This window comes from Pseudomyrmex gracilis, unplaced genomic scaffold, assembly GCF_002006095.1.
Source record: "Pseudomyrmex gracilis isolate BER0280 unplaced genomic scaffold, ASM200609v1 scaffold_342, whole genome shotgun sequence".
Taxonomy (NCBI): domain Eukaryota; kingdom Metazoa; phylum Arthropoda; class Insecta; order Hymenoptera; family Formicidae; genus Pseudomyrmex; species Pseudomyrmex gracilis.
Genome location: NW_018020926.1, coordinates 109,932 through 130,376, shown reverse-complemented (window position 1 = coordinate 130,376; position 20,445 = coordinate 109,932). Strand labels below are relative to the sequence as shown.

At 35.4% G+C, this 20,445-nt stretch overlaps 3 protein-coding genes and 1 long non-coding RNA gene across 6 annotated transcripts; 2 read left to right on the top strand and 2 right to left on the bottom strand.

The window, feature by feature from the left end:
- The first annotated feature begins 509 nt into the window (after window positions 1–509).
- Window positions 510–8,381, top strand: LOC109860187. Its single transcript, XM_020439110.1, has 7 exons — window positions 510–682; window positions 4,239–4,424; window positions 4,641–5,053; window positions 5,626–5,937; window positions 6,016–6,217; window positions 6,390–6,614; window positions 6,767–8,381. The coding sequence occupies exons 2-7, from the start codon at window positions 4,251–4,253 to the stop codon at window positions 6,845–6,847; spliced, it is 1,407 nt and encodes a 468-aa protein (XP_020294699.1). The 5' UTR covers window positions 510–682; window positions 4,239–4,250; the 3' UTR covers window positions 6,848–8,381.
- Window positions 8,382–8,421: 40 nt separating this feature from the next.
- Window positions 8,422–11,774, bottom strand: LOC109860189 (ADP-ribosylation factor-like protein 3). Its single transcript, XM_020439114.1, has 5 exons — window positions 11,696–11,774; window positions 10,787–10,915; window positions 9,435–9,566; window positions 8,607–8,843; window positions 8,422–8,511 (listed from the first exon to the last, which is right to left on the bottom strand). The coding sequence occupies exons 1-5, from the start codon at window positions 11,696–11,698 to the stop codon at window positions 8,470–8,472; spliced, it is 543 nt and encodes a 180-aa protein (XP_020294703.1). The 5' UTR covers window positions 11,699–11,774; the 3' UTR covers window positions 8,422–8,469.
- Window positions 11,405–14,209, top strand: LOC109860188 (RCC1 domain-containing protein 1). 3 transcript variants are annotated; one of them, XM_020439113.1, is made up of 7 exons: window positions 11,405–11,526; window positions 12,484–12,726; window positions 12,837–13,027; window positions 13,204–13,333; window positions 13,416–13,542; window positions 13,627–13,801; window positions 13,893–14,209. In XM_020439113.1, the coding sequence occupies exons 2-7, from the start codon at window positions 12,488–12,490 to the stop codon at window positions 14,063–14,065; spliced, it is 1,035 nt and encodes a 344-aa protein (XP_020294702.1). In that variant the 5' UTR covers window positions 11,405–11,526; window positions 12,484–12,487; the 3' UTR covers window positions 14,066–14,209. The 3 variants fall into 3 exon arrangements, with proteins under 3 accessions (XP_020294702.1, XP_020294701.1, XP_020294700.1); XM_020439112.1 differs by having other exon boundaries at window positions 11,405–11,718; XM_020439111.1 differs by lacking the exon at window positions 11,405–11,526 and adding an exon at window positions 11,953–12,021.
- On the bottom strand, window positions 13,914–15,031 carry LOC109860191. Its single transcript, XR_002250793.1, has 3 exons — window positions 14,716–15,031; window positions 14,217–14,630; window positions 13,914–14,006 (listed from the first exon to the last, which is right to left on the bottom strand). It is a non-coding gene; the product is annotated as an uncharacterized LOC109860191 (long non-coding RNA).
- Between the last annotated feature and the right edge of the window lie 5,414 nt (window positions 15,032–20,445).

The following is a 20,445-nucleotide window of genomic DNA, read 5'->3' as shown; positions in this document are numbered from 1 at the left end:
GATAACAAAGATGAGCATAAAGATAAACATATTCGAAGACATAAAAGATACAAAATTCGCAAATTCTGGAACAAAAAATTAGAATTAAAAATTTCTCGTGTCGCTAAAAATATAAAATACACGTGTAAAACATTTAAAAAAGTTGCAAACTTATTGCACAATTGATTGTTATCTACATATATCGGCAAATAAATCCGCGATTAAATCGTTCGATTTTACAGTGTTGCACAAAAGAAAGAGAAAAAGCTTAACACGAGGACGAGATATTGAGCGACAAAAATATAAGTTAAACATTTATTCTTTTGCTTTGTTGTCGTCTTTAATTTACGTGTCTTTTTGACGTGCGACGACACATGAAATTAAACAAAAGAAATTAAAACTCGTATCGTTTCGGAAGTTGCGAAGCGACGAGGCGCGAGAATTCACTCGAGCAAAGAATATTCCGCGGTGCAGACGGTTGTGCATTATATCGTCGACTTCTACGATACGAAACCGGGGGGACCTGCTCAGGTAGGTAAGTACCGTTCGACGGGCTACGTCTGACGCCAGTCACGCCAGAACCTTCGCCGTGTCAGGTGTGCGAGCACCTTCCTGACGAATTCTTCGCCACAGTCCGTTCCGCGAGATCACACACGCACGAAGGCGAAGCTCGTGGATTTTTCGTTTCGGAACTTTAAAAAAAGGTACGTTGGGAAGAAAAAAATCGAGATCGGTATAAATCGGTATACTGTCTGTCGCGCAGAATTTTCCCCCCCTCCGATGGGGTTTTCTTGTATAGTTTCGTTTTCTCCCCCACGAGAGATCTCTACCCTCCGCGAGAAACGCACGGACGCTGTCCGTCCTCACGTGAGATCGGTATTGAGAGAAATGAGAAGAAAGTAGGCCGTGTGCTAAAAGAAATAAAAAAAAAAAAAAAAAGTACGAAGTGCGAAACTTGTTTGAAATACAAATACAGTGAATGAGAAGCAACGGATTTGAAATGTTATGTATCGGCGTTCGTGTGTTCGCTCTCTTGTATTTTATCTTTTATTTCTCATTGCGGTTATTACACAAGTGCGCGTTGACTCGAGGTTGAATCGCGCGTCAACATTCGCAACGTATTTCGAGATATCGTTTGTCACACGTTGATTTGGTCAGAAAGAAGATGTGTTTTCGAATTTTAATATATAAAAAAAATACGACAAGACAATTCCGATCAATTCGATATATTTCGCGTGTTTGTAGTTACAACGCAACAGAAGTATATCTCGATTCGTTATTTCGCGGCGTTGCGAGAACCGCAATACTATATACGTCGATCGGAATTAATTGAATCCGTGCACTTCCGCCGAGAGAGAGCAGATCTTCGCGTGAAAACGCGCGCTTCTCCGGAGAGATGCGCGCAAAAATGGTAAATAACGTGCCGGCAATTTGAGCTCCAATGATCGCATCGCCTTTTCCACATTGGAAACACCATCGAACACGCTCTACTTGACTGCGACTACCGTTGGCTGGTTGGCGCGGCCACGCGAATTTTTTCAACCGGCAATTCCGCCGGCCACCACGCGTGTAATCGCAAGTCCTCTACATCGTCGGGATTCGTTTGTCTTGCTGATCACGTTTACGAGCTGACTGAGTGTATAACCGAGGATGTTAAGTTAACTGTTTTCGCTGCCTCACAACATTTCTATTAGCGGCAAAGGTCGTCCTCACGTGCTTTGAACTTGGCTCGCGCGATCGGCACGTAAACCAGAAAATTAAAATACGCACGTAAAACAATTTGTGTACGTGTGGAAATCTCTTTATCTGCGATTTTCAATTCGACATTTTTATTTTGTAAATTTGATTGCGACAGTCGAAAAGTGACGTATTATAATATCGTATATATATATATTTTATACGCGCTGACGCGCGGTTGACTTCAGAACGACGTTTTTTTATTGAGAAATTGTTTATTTCAACCTTGGAGCGTTTGTTTAAAACGTTTATCATTCTAACAAATTTACAATAACGATAAGTGGTGCTGACTGGGTTTAGTCAGCCAAGGTCTCTCCTTATCGTTGGGCGATAAAAACTTACTTGCATTTTTTTCTAAATGACTAGATATCGTAAAAAAAAAAAAAGAACAATTTCAATTGTTAAAACTCGAATGCGACCGCGTGTTACGTTGTGTCATCGCATTCCTGAATGAACAAACCAAAGTTTTCTTACTTTAAGAAAAAAAAAAAAAACGTTTCTCTCAATTGACGATAAGAAAACAATATTTTCAATCGCTTTTTTCTTTGCCACTAGCGCAAATAAATAATTAACATCGGCGTGTGATAATCATGTCACACGAGATTGATGATTGTCTGTGTTTTTGCCAGCAAGAAAGAGTCGAGGAAACTAAACTGATCCATTCCGTTTTGTTAGACAGCTGTCCACCTGTCGATGAACGGCGACGTATACACCTTGCAATTTACATGTCGCACGGTTTAAGCGCCTTTAATTCGCCTTATGTCTTATTTCGCAATCGCCACGGTTTTTTTTTTTTTTTGAGGACGCGCTCAATTGTGTCGACGATTATTGGTGGAAAAAAAAAAACGGCTGACGTTTAATGAATTACAAAATCGCGATTACGCGCGTGTTGTATGCAATTTCAGGTGTAATCTTTGCTTAAGCAGCACCGTTACACATCAAGGTCAGCCGTTATTGCGATCATTTACACGGCATTCCATTCGACGGGATTCGACCGAACGCGATATATATTTATTGTCATAATTTCGAAAGCAACCGCGTTTTTAAGAAACCGCGGCAATCCCGTCGCGCTCTGACATCCGTTTTTATTCAAATCGCATATTGTTCGATAAAAAAAAATACGTGCGACTGTGTGTTTTTTACGGCGAGTCGCGCTTGACTTTGAATCTCGGTGGCAAACATTGCAAAAATCTTGCCGCGCGCTTTCCCTCTCGACGATCTGGGAATCAGGTTTCCGCGTGTCTCCTCACTCTTGTTCTCGGTCTTATAATATTTATAAAACACGACGGACAAACGTGAAATCAACCGATGACGAGGCAACTTTCGTTTGTTACTGTTTTTCTCCCTTTTTTTTTTTTTTTTACAGAAACAGTCACGTCTCTCGCAATTTCAAATCAAACTTTCTTTCGGACGAACGATTTCGAAGAATCGCGTAACAATTGACGCACCACATTTGTCGAAACACACATGTGTTTTTTATATCGGATGTTTATTAAGATGCAATGAAGAGACGCGCGCGCGTCTCTCTCGCGAATCGGCGATCTTCTCTTATTTCTGCGACTTTGCCATTGACGACTTTGGCGCGCGTTGGGGTAACGATGACTAACAGTACGTACCGTTAGGCCGAATCGTTATTCCAGCTGGAGAATGTCAATTTCGTGCGGTTTACGGTACTCAAATTGCGCGTTGCTATACGGCTGGCGTGTTGCCGATCGTTTATCGTCATTGTCTCCTCTCGCGACAGTCGCGACCGATCTCTCTCTTTCTCTCTCTCTCTCTCTCCGGGATAAATCAATGAACAATAAACGACACAAGTGTTCCTGGACCGCTAAACTCTATGCAAAAAAAAAAAAAAAACAGATAAAAAACTGAACTTCTGATCACGGTTTTAGTTTCGATATCTTTCCGTAAATATTACATATATATTTGTCAAAGCAAAAAGTGAAATTAATTTTGTGTCTAAAACTAATGTAGAAATAATCACGGAAAAACTCTTGTTGCGATAATTGAATGCACGCTTGTATAAGATATGCAAACGTATACGTATGCAAAAAGGATCTGGATAATTGCGCGCCTTGTTTGTGCGTCTTGTTTATGTTGACTCATCACATTCGTCATATCGATGTGAGTTTCCTCCCCGTATATCCCGTAAAATTATGCGCGCAAATATAAATGTAACTGTTCGCCATCGGCGAGGCAGCTACGTTAAAAGGGGCAACGGTATTCAAGTAGCTACGGAGCCGAAACGTTTCCGGTATGTCGCCCGCGCGCGCTCGTAAGATTCGCGCGACAACGACCTCGCCGTTCGTTTCGTTGAGAAGAGATGACGGGGGTTCTTTCCTAAAAATAACACGACCGGAATTTCAGGATCTTTTCTTGAGACGAGAGGACCGGGACGATCTGTTTGAGAATTTCTCGAGATCAGGCGATTTAATTCGCGCTTGCGTGAAAGATATATATATATCCGTGTTTTTTTGATGACGTTCGTCGCGAAGATCGCGCTGATCAAATGATTGATTTGCAGAAACGAAACGATGTGGCTGTCGAAGACGTCGTTTCTACTGATGCTAGTCGGATTGGCGTGTTCTGAAAAAGATAGCGAGAGCGACGCGTCCAGCGTTTTCATCGAGGAGGCCAAAAATCTCTTCAGCCAGGAATCGATCGAGAACATGGCCCACGCTTTCGCACACTCTGATGCTGGCAAACAAGTAGATACAAAATTTTTCATAGACATTTATTCAATTGATTCTTGATGCAAAACACGTCACGTTCGATTAAAAAAAAAAAAAAAGAGAATTTTTATTTCAAATGATTTATTTATTAATTTTCCAAACTTTTGAAATAAATTAATTTTGTATTAACTTTGGCAAAAAAAAAAAAAACTATGATAACAAAGAATCCGAAGTCAAATGTAAAATCGTCAGGTCGGCGACGTGTTCGATCGAAGATCTTCGGCGGATGGTGTCAGCCAAATCATCTCCGGGATCAGCAATCTGATCACAGGTGATCAAAATAATAATCAGGGTTTCGATATATCGATGATGGGCTCGATTCTGAGCGCTCTGAGTACGAGCGACAACGTCGGCAAGAGATCGGCACGTGACATAGAACACAAGGATGACCAAAGCGTCGACTGGGGCAACGTAATCAAAATGAGCAGCGTGTTCCTCCAACAAACTGCCAACAACGACATGGTGATGGGCCTCGTGCCAATGCTTCTAGACGCTCTCGGTCACGACACCAACGACAACGATGCCGGAAATAAGGATCACTCGGGACATTCGTGGTTCTTGCCGCCTATATTGGAAAATATTCACATCATGTGGGATCATTTCAGGTATCACAGATTAATCGTCGCATAAGAGATTTAAAGTTTCTTAATCGTTAAATGTTTGAGTCAGGAAAAATCGGAAAAAAATTAATAATTTATCTCTTATATATATAAGACACGCGAAAGGAGAGGTGACTCCTAACTTTTATTTATTTATATACACTTTGAGATTTAATTAAAACTCGTTTGAAAAAAACAATTATATATATATATATAAATAATATATAAATATATATATATATATATTTGATTAGTGAGATTTGATTAAATATATATATATATTTTCAAACGAGTTTTAATCAAATTATGATTTAAATTATGATAAAAAATATTTGATATGTATATATATATATATATATTAATAATTAATATTTTTGATATATATATATTATTTGATATATATATATATCAAATACATAATCTCAAACGAGATTATATATTAACTATATATATATATATATTTTTTTTTTCAAACGAGTTTTAATCAAATCTCAAAGTGCATATAAATAAATAAGAGTTAGGATTCACACCTCTCCTTTCGCGTGTCGCTTCGTGATGCTGAGATATGTTCTTTTTAGTAATTCGGAACTCGGACAGACGTTGTGGAAGAACAGCGGTCTGGCGAACGTGGTCGCTCAAATGTCCGACGAGAACGGAAACATTCTCTGGGAAAAGATTCTGGACAGCTTTGAGGATCCAACTGTGCGACGAAGATGGATCAAGTCGCTGACGAATTTCGTGGCCGAATGGATTTCACACGTTTCCGATCCGATGAATCAGCAACGGTATCTGACGACCGCGCAATTTGTCGGCAACAGTTTTTTGAAGTCTCAAGGATTTCCGAAGACAATGATGTTCGACGCAGCTAGGCCAACGGAGAGTCTTACCAAGTCGGTACAACGAAGAACAGTTTTATTATACGTCAACTTTGTTTTTTCCACTATGTAACAACGAAATTTTATTTTCAGACTGACGAACGCGATGGCGAAGAAGTATCTAAACATGAAGATTGACAGCTCGCAATACGTGAGACCGGCGGTAGCGTATTTCCAGGAGTTGGCGAGCTTGGCGTCGGAAAAAGGATTTATCATGTCTCGAGTGAACGCGCGAGAGCTGAGCAACAGATTAAACTATGTCATCAACAACGATATTATCGCGCCCATTCTCAAGGTGCAATATCGTTCTTTTAATAGTAAATTTTATCAGTTGACGTGATCTTAATTTTTTAATACATATATTTAAAATTATTTAATAATCTTCCCCCGTCGAGACGTTTTTTTGCTTGAACGTTTTTATTTTTTTTTCATGTATAAAACTATACATCGTGTCATTTCAATTTTAGTCCTATCGAGCGTACAAGTGGGCGACAAAAGTGCCGCACTGTGCTAGTCAAATCTTGTGTACCATAAATGAGAAGAGTCAGCTGACGGACGACAGTAACGAGTCGCGTGTGCGCGCCGCATTGCTCAGGGTGGCAAGTTTCCCCGCTGCTTGGGCAGTCAGTAATAAGTTAGGAATTAATTTCTGGTCGCTCTACGGAGCCATTATGGAGAACGAGAGATGCATCGTAAGTAAACATAAGAATTTATTGAAAAGAGAGAAAAACTAGGTGAAAAAAAGATTTCTGAATATTGTTGATTTCTCTCACGTTCGTACGTCGATTATGAACAAATGTTAACGATTTATAAACTCCATTTTTGTTTTTGTTTTTTTTTTTAGAGCAAATATCCAGCAGACTGCACGGCCTTCCACGAAGAGGAGATCAGAGTGACTACGGAAAATATTCACAACGAACTTTGAGTTTAAAGCTCGTTACCGACCTCAGGAACAACGTTAAAACCGTCTGATGCAGACGAGAAAAACGTACTGTGTCCGAAAAATCGTGTTCTAATCTAATCTTTACTTTCTTATAATTTATTTTAAGAAATTAAAATGCGCGTCCAGGAAAGTTACGATTTTAGTTACGGTATGTGATTAGATTACACAAAGGCGACTATAGATTATCAGGAGAAGTGTCTGTTCACTTGTTTTGTATATAGGACATACACAAAAGACACTTTATAGCCGTATTATACGTATTAAGTTTTAACAAAGACTTCAAAAAACAACATGTTTATTTTATAGAGTTTTTTGATGTGTAGTCTAGATGGTTTTTCAACTCTCTAGACTTTCATATTGTTTGTATGTACAATACCGTAAAATATTAAAAAAAACAACTACGCACGAGTAACTCGTTTAAAAAAAAAAACAAAAAACAAACAAACTGCGTTGGGTCAAAACATAATTTTTTTTAATTTTTAAGTAAAATTTAAGATTAAATTTTTTAAATCATTCTCGGACGCAAAATATACTACTTACGCAATGAATTGAACGTGCATTTCCGCACTTTGTGCGGAACTGAAATCGCAATTGCAATTCAGCAATAGAAATGACATACGGATTTTATTGTAATGACCCGTAATTAAATTTAAACGTTGTTGAACTTGCGGTTTTATTGGAAATGCAATTTTCTTACATCACAAACGCATCATCGCGCATGTACATACATATAATCGGAGTTTCGATGCTGGATCTCTCTTAGCTTTCAGACAATCCCACACGGACTAATTGAATCACGGGCCAAATTCGATGTAATTACTTACGTAATATTATTGGTTAAGATCAAAGAGGAAGTGCAGTGTTATATGAACGCTCCGTACAACACGCATTACGCTTAAATGCGAACGTAATAATATAATAAAAAAAGAAAAAACGTGGTGCTCAAGAGTCTCTACCTTAATTTTTAAGTATAAATATTTTATTGATAATTGTATCTACGAATACAATATAGTGTCTCTGTCCTCTTTGTTTTTATCTCTCTCTATTATTATATATTTCTCACTAAATATATATATACATATATATATACATATATATATATATATATATATACATATATATATAATATAAATCTATAAAAATTTTCTAACCCTATCTATATAGTTAAAACAACAAGAAGGCACGTTTCCTGTGCAATGTTATAAATAAATATTCGCTCGCTCTCTGTTACGGACCGCGACTCTTTTTTTCCGCGTGAAAAAAAAAAAAAATAGAATTTCCCGAGTCCGACTGATGATCGAGCGAAGAACTCGTTTGTTTGAGAATACAGGACGGAAGTTCGACAATTGGATATGTTCGGTACGACGATGGCTTCACGTAAAAAGCCTGGACCGCTGGGCTATCGCACCGAATCCATAAATTGCGATAGAGTGTGTCCTCAGCGTAGCTTTTTTGTAAATATTAGATAAAAGAAAAAGTAAAATAAAAATCATGTGTGTGAAATGAACAACACAAACACGGTGTAAAGTTCTTTGCTCCTCTCGTGCGCTCTACTGTGGAAACCAAATCGCCGATTGCATTTCTCGATCTTCGCGACGTGCTTATTATTTCCTCTTGATGTTCTTGCACGCCCACTCTAAGCCTTCCTGAAAAATAATGAGAAATTATTTATATATTGAATTGTTTCGAAAAAAAGAAACATCATCGTCAGAAAAAAAAAAAAAAAGATCGTTTCGCGTACTTTTACGCCTTTGCCCTCGATGGCGATGCACGATTGTATCTGCCAATCCCGATCCTTGATATTGTGCAAACCGAGTCCTTCCGCGATTTCGGCCGCCGTTACGGCGTGTCCCAGGTCTTGCTTGTTCGCGTACACCAGCAACGGCACTCCGCGTAATTTTTCTTCCAGCAAAAGTTCCGACAATTCCTGTCCCGTTTCCTCCAGTCTTTTGATGTCCGCGCTGTCGACGACATAAATCTACGGCCAGCATTGCAAATTTTCGCTTTGAACTGAATTTTCATTCCAAAAAAAAATCCTCGCAAAAATCTCCGCGGTCGATTTAAAATTAAATCGAAGTTTGCAAAATAGAAAAATACTAAGTGCTTTCTCTCTCTCTGTACATGTCAAGAGTCAATTTGCACACTACTTATGACCCACCCACGCTGCAAGAATACCGTTTCACACACACACAGTTCTTTTTATTTAAATGTCCTATCTCGTCTCCCTCCCCCTGTGAAATTTTACGGTACTCTTTTGTACTTGAAGATGAATCACTCTTCGTGTTTAAATGTGAAAGGTGTATCTTGTAGCTGTGACAGCGTGATCTATGCAAGATGTACGCAGATGCTTGTTCCCGATAACGGGAACTCATTGCTATTGTGAGATGGAAGAATATATTCCTAATTGTTCGCAAAGTTGCGCAGCAGAAGTGTTTATAATCTCTGTTTATATATTTATTTACTAATAATAAGATTTTCCAATGCAATTTAATAATAAAATTGATGTTTAAAAAAAGTATGTTATTAAAAAGTAAGAGATACTAATGTAAATATGTAAAAGAGCACTTACAAGTACGTCCGTGTTTTCGAAATAATTTCGCCAGTATGGCCGAATCTTTCGAGCTCCGCCAATATCCCAGACGTTTAATTTGAAACCTTCGCTCTGAACGCTTTTTATGTTAAAACCTTGCGTTGGAGTGACCTTGAAGTATTAATTAATTTATTCACTATGTGTATATTTTTCATTCTTATTAGCATTATATATTTTTTTACATATTAACCCATACAGCACACAAATCTTGCATGTACATCGCAGGAATCTTTCACCGCAATGTGGTGCAATATTGCCATTTCATCGTGAAATATTAATGCATCATTGTTGTTGAATTGCAGCAACGTTCAAATGTTCGCTTTTAGGAAGATTGCAACGAAACATCATAGAAATATTGCAATGTAACGAATATGCAATAATGCAGTGTTACTGCAATCATTAAGTAATATTGCATATAAGAATAGTTTTATTTCTTATAGATTGCATTAAAAACACATGAAGATATATGAAAGAAGGAGAAGATTTATATAAACAAGAATGCAATAATTTTATATCTAAGATATATATTATAAAATATTATACAGAAATATATATTTTTTTAGATTAAAGTATTGTATTTGTGTTCAAAAATACAATTGTGTGTGTGTGTGTGTGTGTGTGTGTGTGCATATAAAATTAAATACAATACTTTAATTTTTAAAAATATATTATTTACGTATAGCTTTATATTATATATTTTAGATATAAAATTATTGCGCAACCTTTTGTTTATATAAAAGTTTTCCTTATTTCACATATCCTCTCATATGTTTCATTCTAAAACAGAAAACATCTTATATAGATATGTTAAAACTCTTAAAAAATACATGTACTTATGTTTAGAATTCTTATAAGCGAGCCTGTATCTTAATTGCTATCAGATTTTTTAATATACAATAAAATAGTATCAAAAATTATTTTATTGTAATATTTCATTACTAAGATATACAATTATTATTATTTTACATTACAAAATTTTGTTTTTGCAATGATTCTAAAAATATTACTGTTTAATTGTTACAAGTGTGCTAATATTTTGCGGATTTATATGCAATCTGCAATGTGTCTTTGAAATGTTGCATTGCAATTTTCAATGTTGCAACGTTGCTGCAATATAGGCTGCTTTCCTTTTAGGAGACACAGTCGACACAAGAGTCATTCTGTCTTTGTTTCTCACTGAATACTGAACGAAGACAGAATGACTTTTGTGTCGACTTGTGTCGACTGTGTCTCCTAAAAGGAAAGCAGCCATATATTGCAATGAACTGTGCTGTATGGGAACTCGTTGCTCTTTTCAATAAAAACAATAGAGAATTTACAAAGAAACGTACTTGTGCGATATCTTCGCTCGCCAAAGATTTCAAAATAGTCGTCTTTCCAGCATTATCCAGACCCAACAGCAATAAACGCAGTTCTTTATCAGGATTTGATCGTAGTTTTCGTAAAATAGCAAGCAGACCCTAATATGGAATATTAATTATTCTGTATGTATTAAGTTAAATTTAAAACGCTTAATATCTTAGAAAAATACATATACCTACATATTACTTAATTAAGCGCTATATATTTTTCTTGTAAATGTATATAACAATATTCTATTTTACTATTTTTATATTTGTATAAATATATGCTTAAATTTGTATAAATATATGCTACTATGAAAAGCGTATTGTTTAATCAATTTTAAATTAAATAAATGATGTTGCAATCGTGAAATAACACAACTTTCTTACATGTTTGACTGTGTTTCGAATTACGCGCGAACAGTGCATGCAATTTCAGAGAATCAGTATAACTCCCTTCTAACTAAGACTGCGTTCCGATATTCGTTGCCAGTAATAAAATTCTATACTTCACGTCACATGTGCTATAAATTTCCAATACTGGCAATTGATATCGGAACGCAGCCTAAGTTGGCATCGAGCCTTCGAGAATAGTTACGACAACGATAGTATAGGCCATGATATCATCTTCGGATGCATTGATTAATTACAAATGCATAAAAACTTATAAGTGCGTTCTTATGCGATGAGATAAAAAATCATAGATTTCATTTAACGGAGTGTTCTGTGTGAGTGCGATTTTTAAACGCAAACTCTTTCGCGTCGCAATCGGTGTAAACTATTGCAGGTTATGTTTTGATCGCTTCGTGCATGTAAAGGTGTGAAAGGCGAAAAAAAACAAACAAAAGAGTGCAAAACTTTATTGTGCATTTGCATTTAATTCGCATTGAGTTTTACCATTTTATTGGTTGATATTTCAGGTACTTAGTATTTCAGGAAACTACGTGTTAAACGATCTCTACCCGCAATACGTCAACTATACTTGAGTTTATTACGGCAAAATGTGTTGTTTCGCGGTATCCAAGGAATATAGTGACATCTGTATTATCTGATAGACGTTACGTGACCATTTTTTAATACATATATATACAGCATGGTCACAGAAACTGTATAAATTAAGTTACCATACGCGAATATATTGGATATGTTACTATTCTTACAGAAAACTGTATTATCTGTGTGAAACAGTAGATAACTGTATTACCTGTAAACCATACAGTATAGTAGGTTTTTTTCTGTACTATATAACTATATAGACTGCTAGTTCATATTTTGTTATTATGTACTATATAACTATTCTATATTATATAACTGCTAGTTCACATTTTGTTATTATGTACTATATAACTATTCTGTACTATATAACTATATAGACTGCTAGTTCACATTTTGTTATTATGTACTATATAACTATTCTGTACTATATAAACTATATAGACTGCTAGTTCACATTTTGCTGCTATTTAATTTCAATTTAATATAATTCTTTTGCTTTCTCAGGCTTTTTTGTTCCAAAAAATTTGTTTTGTCATGTAACATGTCAATAAATATGACCGGCGGTTCGTAATCATGTACAATCAAAATATTTAACTATATAAGAAACTAACCGAGGAAACTGTCTCAAAATTTAGTTCATAAAAAAATAATATTGTTAATTTATACAGATATTATTTATATATTTGCAGAAATATGCCAGTATATTATACCGGTTTAAATGCCAGTCCGCTTTTTTCCGATCAGAACGGAATTATTCCGTCGGTATCGCACTTGACTCAGATCCCATTTTCGGGAATCACAGACGTCGAGATCGGTTGGAATTATTTTCTTCTGTGGAAAGATACGCAATTGTACATCACGGGAAAAATCAGTGAGAACGATGACAGAAATAACCCTTATTTAATGCAAATTCCAGAAGAGTCATCAGGAAGGTTAAAAAAAAAAAAAAAAAATAAGAAATGCGGAATCTATTTTTTTTTTAATATTTTTAACATTTTTTGTTTTATATATATTGTTTATTTCATTTTCTTTGTACATACAGTTGTAAAATGGCTGTTCCTGGTCGGAACTGTGTGATTGTCTTATCAACACGTAATGAAATCTGGAAGTATAAGGTGTACGATAACTCTTGGCAAAAAGTGACACCTTTTATTCTTAGTAATGATGATATGCAACCTGAGTATGCTATCAAATTGTTGCAAACAGGATGTACAGTGGTTCTAACTAACTTAGGTGTGCGATAAAAAATAATATACATCTGTAAGGAAACATATAAAACGTGTCTATCTGATTTTCACGAACTTCGATTACGTTGCGTGTAAAAAAGTTGCAAATAAAGCACTTATTGTTTTATATTTTTCTTCGTTTTCTTGTCCAAAATCTTATAAAGTTTTGATTTATTTGTTAAGGACGTGTGTTTAATGCTCCGCTGTTGGTCGACACGCCAAAGAGAGTCAAATTTATCGACATCGCTTGCGGATTCGATCATACAATTCTACTCGCAGAGAACGGTGATGTTTATTCAATGGGAATGGGAATGCACGTAATTGTTTTTATACTCCTTGTGTGCAAATTATATTACAGTTTCTATAAATAAATTTGTAATTTACATATATAACAGACGTGGTCAGTTAGGACACAATGAGTTGGAAGATTGTGACAATCCGAGACTCGTCGAGGCTTTAGCGGGTCTAAAGGTTGTCCATATTTCGGCGGGCGGTTGGCATAGCGCTGTAGTTACCGATCAGGTTGGTTTTCACGTATAAAAATATGTGCGCGTGTATCTCACGCGAGTTAAAAAAAAATTAAAATATATATATACATCACGGTAGGGTGATTTATATACTTGGGGATGGAATTCAAACGGAGAACTAGGGATTGAAAGCAAAGACAGAAAAGTTCACGCTATTCCGACACTGGTGGATTTTAAAAACAAAGAAGGAGAAAATGTGGAAACAAATGTCAGAAAAGTCGAATGCGGAAATTCGTTTACTATATGTTTAACAGGTGATATATATGTACAATATTTAATAATATATATGTTACTTTTAAAAAAATAAAAAAAAGTATAATTCTCAAGGAAATATTTTTCTTCTAGACGATGGTTCTTTTTGGGGCTGTGGCACTAATAAGTTCGGTCAATTAGGAAAACTTCAGCAGGACTTGGAAAATCCCTGGAGTTTTGTCCAATTGAACGTGCGACCAGTAGATCCTAAAACAGTGAGAAAATTTAAGTGTCACGAATGGGGCACGGCGATGATTACGGACTAAAACATGTATGTAATTTTCAAATAATATGAAATAAAGTACAAATTTAGTTTTTTAATCGTATGATTGTTTGTATATTTACATATACGTGAATGTTAAACAACTGAATTTCGATCCAATTAAGTAGCCTATAGGTATATATTTATTGACTCACCTCTTTTGTCAAGTCTTATTTCAGTAGCAGTTTTTTGTAATTTCTCGCCAAAGACGTCATACACTTTTTTTTTTTTTTTGGAAAATCGGCCAGTTTAATTTGACGTAGTACTCGCAGAATACGTAGCACGCGAAAGACTTGCATTTCTATTGGCGTTACGAAAACTGCGTATTGCAATTTGTTAGCATATATGTGTAAAATACAAAAACATTTGTTAGCATATCTGTGTAAAAATACAAAAGCAGATGAAAGAAACGCGACATATCGAAGTGTGTTTTAGCTTTTCCTAAACTTACATATTACGTGTTGCTTCGGCGATTACATTCAGTACGTCGCTTGAATTTATTAATTTGAGGAAGATATAGTAACCGCGTTTACATTTCACGGCTCTTCTCTCGCACATTATCCGCTTCACTGAAACAGAACAATAATTACTTTCATATTTTAAAGAGAATAGCACGGTATAATCGCACACGCTGTTTTATTCATTTCCATTTACCTATTTTCGTCGACATCAGCTTTCGAGGATTTTCTCGAAAGAAGAAAAATTGCTTTCTTGGGATGAGAGTTCGTCATCTTTTAACTTCTTCTTCTTGTACAATTTCTGAACAAATACTCTACCTCGCTCTTGGCGGATTTATCAGTTGCGAGTTTTTTTTTTCTCCATCTACAAATAATTCCCAGTGCGACACTTGATCACCGGCAGATAATTTTTCAGCAGCATCAAGAAATAACACTCTTATCTCTTTGAAAAAGAGTCTTGGCGTTGCAGTTTCTTATCTACGAAAAATATTCTGTTTCTAGAAAAACGTGTACTTTTACACAATTTCGCTCTACACAGGAGATTCCTTTACTTGTAAATAAATATATAATAATATAAATATAAATATAATATTTATATATATATATATATATATAATTGCTTATATGTAATAATTTTTATAATAATTATTATTATTTTGCATCACACTAAATATATCGTTTCGATAGTTTGTTTAGTATTACCTCGAATTAAAATTTCATCTTGTCAATCAGCTAATTAAAATACCTCTGTGATGATCATCTTAGACGATCTTTGTGACGTATAACTTGAAGTGCTATCGTATCCAGGAACCAGAAGGCAGTCTTCGTTAGTTCTCCACTATGTGTGACTCTCAGAAGATCACCTAACATTCTGATTGGATGTTTATTTTCACACAATTCTAAGTTTTACAAAACCGAAACATCTTCGCGCGAAGATTTATCAACTCGATGAGATATGTTCTTTCTCTCAATATTTTCATAGTTTTTCCGCGCGCGACAAAGCCTTTAAAAGTGCTTGGAAGACAAATCATTCTTTCGTTCGTTGATCTCATAACAAACGTCAAATACACATAAAAATAAAAAATTTATTTTAATATTAATTTAGAAATACGAACAAAGTTGCCGCATAAATTTGCCTATTAACTAGACGCACATAAATTACACGCGCCAACGGAAAGTTAAAATAAATTTTTTTAAATATACATATGTGCGCGCGTATCTTCGTATTCAGTTTCAATTTCATTGTGTTTCTTTTCAAATGTTGAATTTTTTTTTTTCCAGAGTCGAGCATATTAGATACGATTTTATATATTACGAATTGAAAAACTCGGGTTACGCGCGCGTCGTGTGTGTAAAGGTATATATTCGCATCGGATTTCACACCTATGCAGTCACGCGACGTGAATGCAATCGCGAAATCCAACAGAGAATTGCCTGTCGTTGACGACGTGTTGCATATCGGGTGTGAGAATAGAAAAAATCACACGGCTTTGTTTTGTTTTTACTCATTGATTTTATTAATTTTTTTTTCCATATTTTGTTCAATATTTTCAGAAAATAACACTCCAAAGCGAAAAAACCGTATATTCTCACCAATCCAATATATATATGTATAATATATATATATTATACTTCTCATATATAATATATATGTATATATATATAATATATATATAATGTATACTTTTATACTTTTATATATATAATAATATTATGTAGAGTAGCGCACACTTTAGACTGTTATGTATCGATACCTTTTATAATTTTATCGATAATTACAAATATTGTGAAAAACATGAAACAGACACAGTCGGCGGGGACGCGCGGATTTCGGCGTGGGACTTTTTTTTTTTTTTTTTTCTTACGGAACCGTGAAAAAAGTTTTCGCGACGGATACTGCCGTCCGCTGCTTCCGCGTCTGCCTGATAATATAATAACCAACCCGATATTACTTACCTCTATCTGGAGAAATAATGTATCTCAAATTTAAAAAAAAAAAACAAATCGCTCTTTCCAAACGGAAAAATTACTTCGATGAGATCTATATAAAAGTCGATAATTGCACTCGAGTCTTTTTGCGAAATTGTTTTGTACCTGTTTTATTATAAAGGGTGTGTATCGAAGGAAGAAGCGGAAGCAGCTAGTCCTCGTCTCTCCTCACTCGTCGAACGTCTCTATAATAACTATAATATATATATATATAATATATAATATATAATATGTATATATACACGCGCGAACATACGCGTGCCCCGGCGCGACTCTGAATTTTTTTTTTATTTATATATTTTCACACCGAAGTCAGAAAGGCAATACGCAGTATGAACTTACTTAGTACATTTGTGTTTTGTGTGTGTGTACGCGTTTTTTTCATGTGTGTGGCTTTTACAACTATTTTCCTCATTTGTCTATTGTTCCGTGCCTTCTTTCCGTCATTTGGTTCTCCCTATGTTTTTTTCTTTTGGTTTTTGTTTATTTTTTTTTTTTTGTTTTTTTTTTTTGGTTTCATAATAACACGCTCTTTGTCTTTCGCTTTGTTAGATCGTTTTCTCCCCTCCCCCCTCCCCCGTTTTTCACCTCGCATTTCCCCCCGCATTTCTTTTTCACTTTCGGTAGCCTGGTTTTCCGTCTTCCCCCCCGTTTCTTCCGAGTTCGCGAAAATTATCCGGAGACGCGTGAGAGTAAAAGGAATAGAGAGGTACGAAGAAGAGGGATTTTCTTTTTCAAGAGGGATTGAGTGGTCAGAGGGTAGCGGAGAGATAATCGTATACACAGACGCGGCTAACGGAATCCCTCGACGCTCAAATCAAAGTAAAACAAATAAAAGAAAAAACATATAACAGGTGGGATAATGGCAGTTGCGATCGCAAAAATCGTAGACGCATGTCGAGTTTCGAAACAGGATCAAAGAGAGTTTTGCGAAATTTCAATTTTTTAAAAAACGACTTCGGTTTTTGCAAAAGCGCAAAATGGAAACAACAATCTATTTAAAGAAACTTGTTATGTGCGCTCTCTCTTATTATTACTGCGCAAGACATTTTAATATACTTACAACTGACAAACTTTAATATACTTAAACTGCGCAATTTGCAACTTTAAATTTACAAAACTTTTTATATATTAAAATCAGTATATAAATATTTGACATTTGTTAAAATTCAATTTAGAGACTTTAATAGCGATATTCTCGCTGATTTATTTAATCAATAAAGAAAATAATTATACGAGTTATCACTTAATGAGTTATATATATAAATAAATTATTTGAGTTGTATGTCTTATCACTTCACATCTCTGCGTTACATTTATTACACAGAATTATTTAACGGTTATGCATATTTTACATGTCATTAATATTTCTTGTTGCACAATTAAATAAAATTTCTTTCTAATGAAATTTTATGTATGTAAATCGATTAATTTATTTAAAAACTTTGAAACGGAATTTCAGGATAATTTATTAAGTTATGTCGTAAAATTATTACGAGCGACGTTAACTATAATAATAATTGATGCTCTTCATATAAATTTGCTCCACTTGCGAACGATATTATTTTGAAATCGCAACAGAATAAGGCGCGCTTCTCCAAAAAAAATATCCCAATTTCTTTCGTTCGCATAAAATGTGTTATGTATTATGTGTGTAAAAGTAAACTATTAATTTAAAATGCAGTCATTCTGATTTAAAAAGTGAAAGAAATTGAGAAACATGCAGTTGCAATATGTGAAGTATTTCGGAGAAGCAAAAATCAACAAATCGATAAAATGAATATTTTTCAATCGATTTTATTGAAAATAATACAACAAAATGTTTCATAATAATAATATATAATAAGAATATAATAATAATAATAATAATAATAATAATAATAATAATAATAATTAAAAATAATTAATAATCATAGATACGTACTGTTCTCTACTCAATGTCTAGATAATCGCCTTAAAACATTGTTTAAATAATAATATTATCGTCATTTTAATCAGTAATAATAAAATAATAATAATAAAGGCAATAAAGTTAATAATAATAATTATATATCATAGAATAATGTATCAATAAACAAACTTAATAGGCTAATTTACTCGTTAATCATTCGTCATCGTTCTCGATCGCTATTAATGGATCATTTTACTCCATCTAGTCATTTAATAATGGATAATTAATTAATTCATTAATTAAATTACACGTTGCTTGGATATGCACATAGAGATATAAAGTCGTTTTTTTTTTGGTCCCACCTTATCTGCAAACGTTATATTCATACAATTTTTGTTTGTTTCTCGTGTGTGTGTGTATCGCTTGGATCGCTTTACATGTATATTGCGTGTGTGTTTTTTTTTCTTACGTGTGTGTGTGCGCGCGCGTGTGTGTGCACGTGTGTTGCAAATAACTACTGTCCCGCTATCGATATAAAGCTGTCATTTCTCTATTTCCCTTTGTCCCCTTCCCTCCCGTTCTACCCACCCCCATCAGCCCTCCCCCTATCAGTATTTTTCGAAATTATCTATCGCGTATACACATGTGAACAGCATTGCGTTGTCGCGCGAGCGCGTGATGCGCAATGCGCATTCGAATTGGAAAATTCGCGCGGAACGCATGACAGGATGTTCCCGAAAAAAAACGCAAAGAATGACAAACGAATGTGACGACGAAAAAAAAAAAAAAAAAAAAAATTAAGAAAATAAAAAAGAAGAAGAAAACAGATAAAAGAAACTGAGATTAAAAAAGAAACACGACAATTCGATCCCGTACCTTCGGCGGCCGAAAGTTTAAATATACACGTTCACGCCGCTCAAGTAAAATATACATACACACACATATATATATATATATATATATATATTTATATTTATATATATGTCGCGATTATATATATATATGTATACATATCGCTCTTCTCATGCCCCGTGTGCCCGTCCGCGTTCCACACCCCCGCGCGTTCCACCCTCTCTCTTCCCTCGGGCGCTGTCTTTCTTTCCCGCCGTCCCACTTTTTTTCCCGGCGAACGCTTTTACCATTGTGGGACGGGAGTTTTCGCGGAACACACGTCCCTCTCGCGTTCTCATCCCTCGTATTTTTTTTACAACTGGCATTTGCGTTCCGTTCTCCTTCGTCTCGCTACTTTTTTTTACAAAGTATACGCTTAAAGGTTACCTAATAACATTACTCTCACTAGATTCACACGAGGTGCGAACGTTTCAAGCGTTCGAACCGTTCCCGATGCATGCAAACCCTCGACGCGAGGTATTTATTTATTTTATTTTATTTATTTTTTTTCTTTTAAAGTATTTCTTTTTTCGCTTACAGCCAATTGAGAGATAATTTTTTCGCGACCGACGTCACCGCCGATCGCCGAATAAAAAGATCCTAATTAATCTTTCTTTATTAAGGCTACGCCGCGCAATTTCCCGCAATTTACAGTTACTCGCACGAATACTGGTTTATATCAGTCTCATATATTTCTTCCGCCGAGTCCGATCGAACCGTCTCTGTTCATCGAAGCGTCGAGACGACATCGATTCGTCGTCGTCGTCGTCGTCGTCGTCGTCGTTATTACGTACTCGAATCGAACTCCGCTTATAATGTAATGCCAGTTGTACGTTTTTTTTTTTTTTTTTTTAAACCCAGAGACGACTGTGCATCCCGTTCGTCTTTCCTCAGGGAAAACGTGCGCTCGCGGAGTAATTCGCAAGAGCGGGCGCTCGGGCCCCATCTCTTCGTCCTAATTAACATTCATCTAATCACAATTGATAATAATTAACAATAACAATTTATTTAATAAATCGCGCGCTGCGCGAGAACGTATTCTCTAATTGGCCTTCATCGCTCGCACTTTTTTGATTCTTTGTTTCTTTTTTTTCTCCCACTTTTTTTTACACACATCGCGAATTCGAAACGTAAATTGTATATGTGCATATTGTT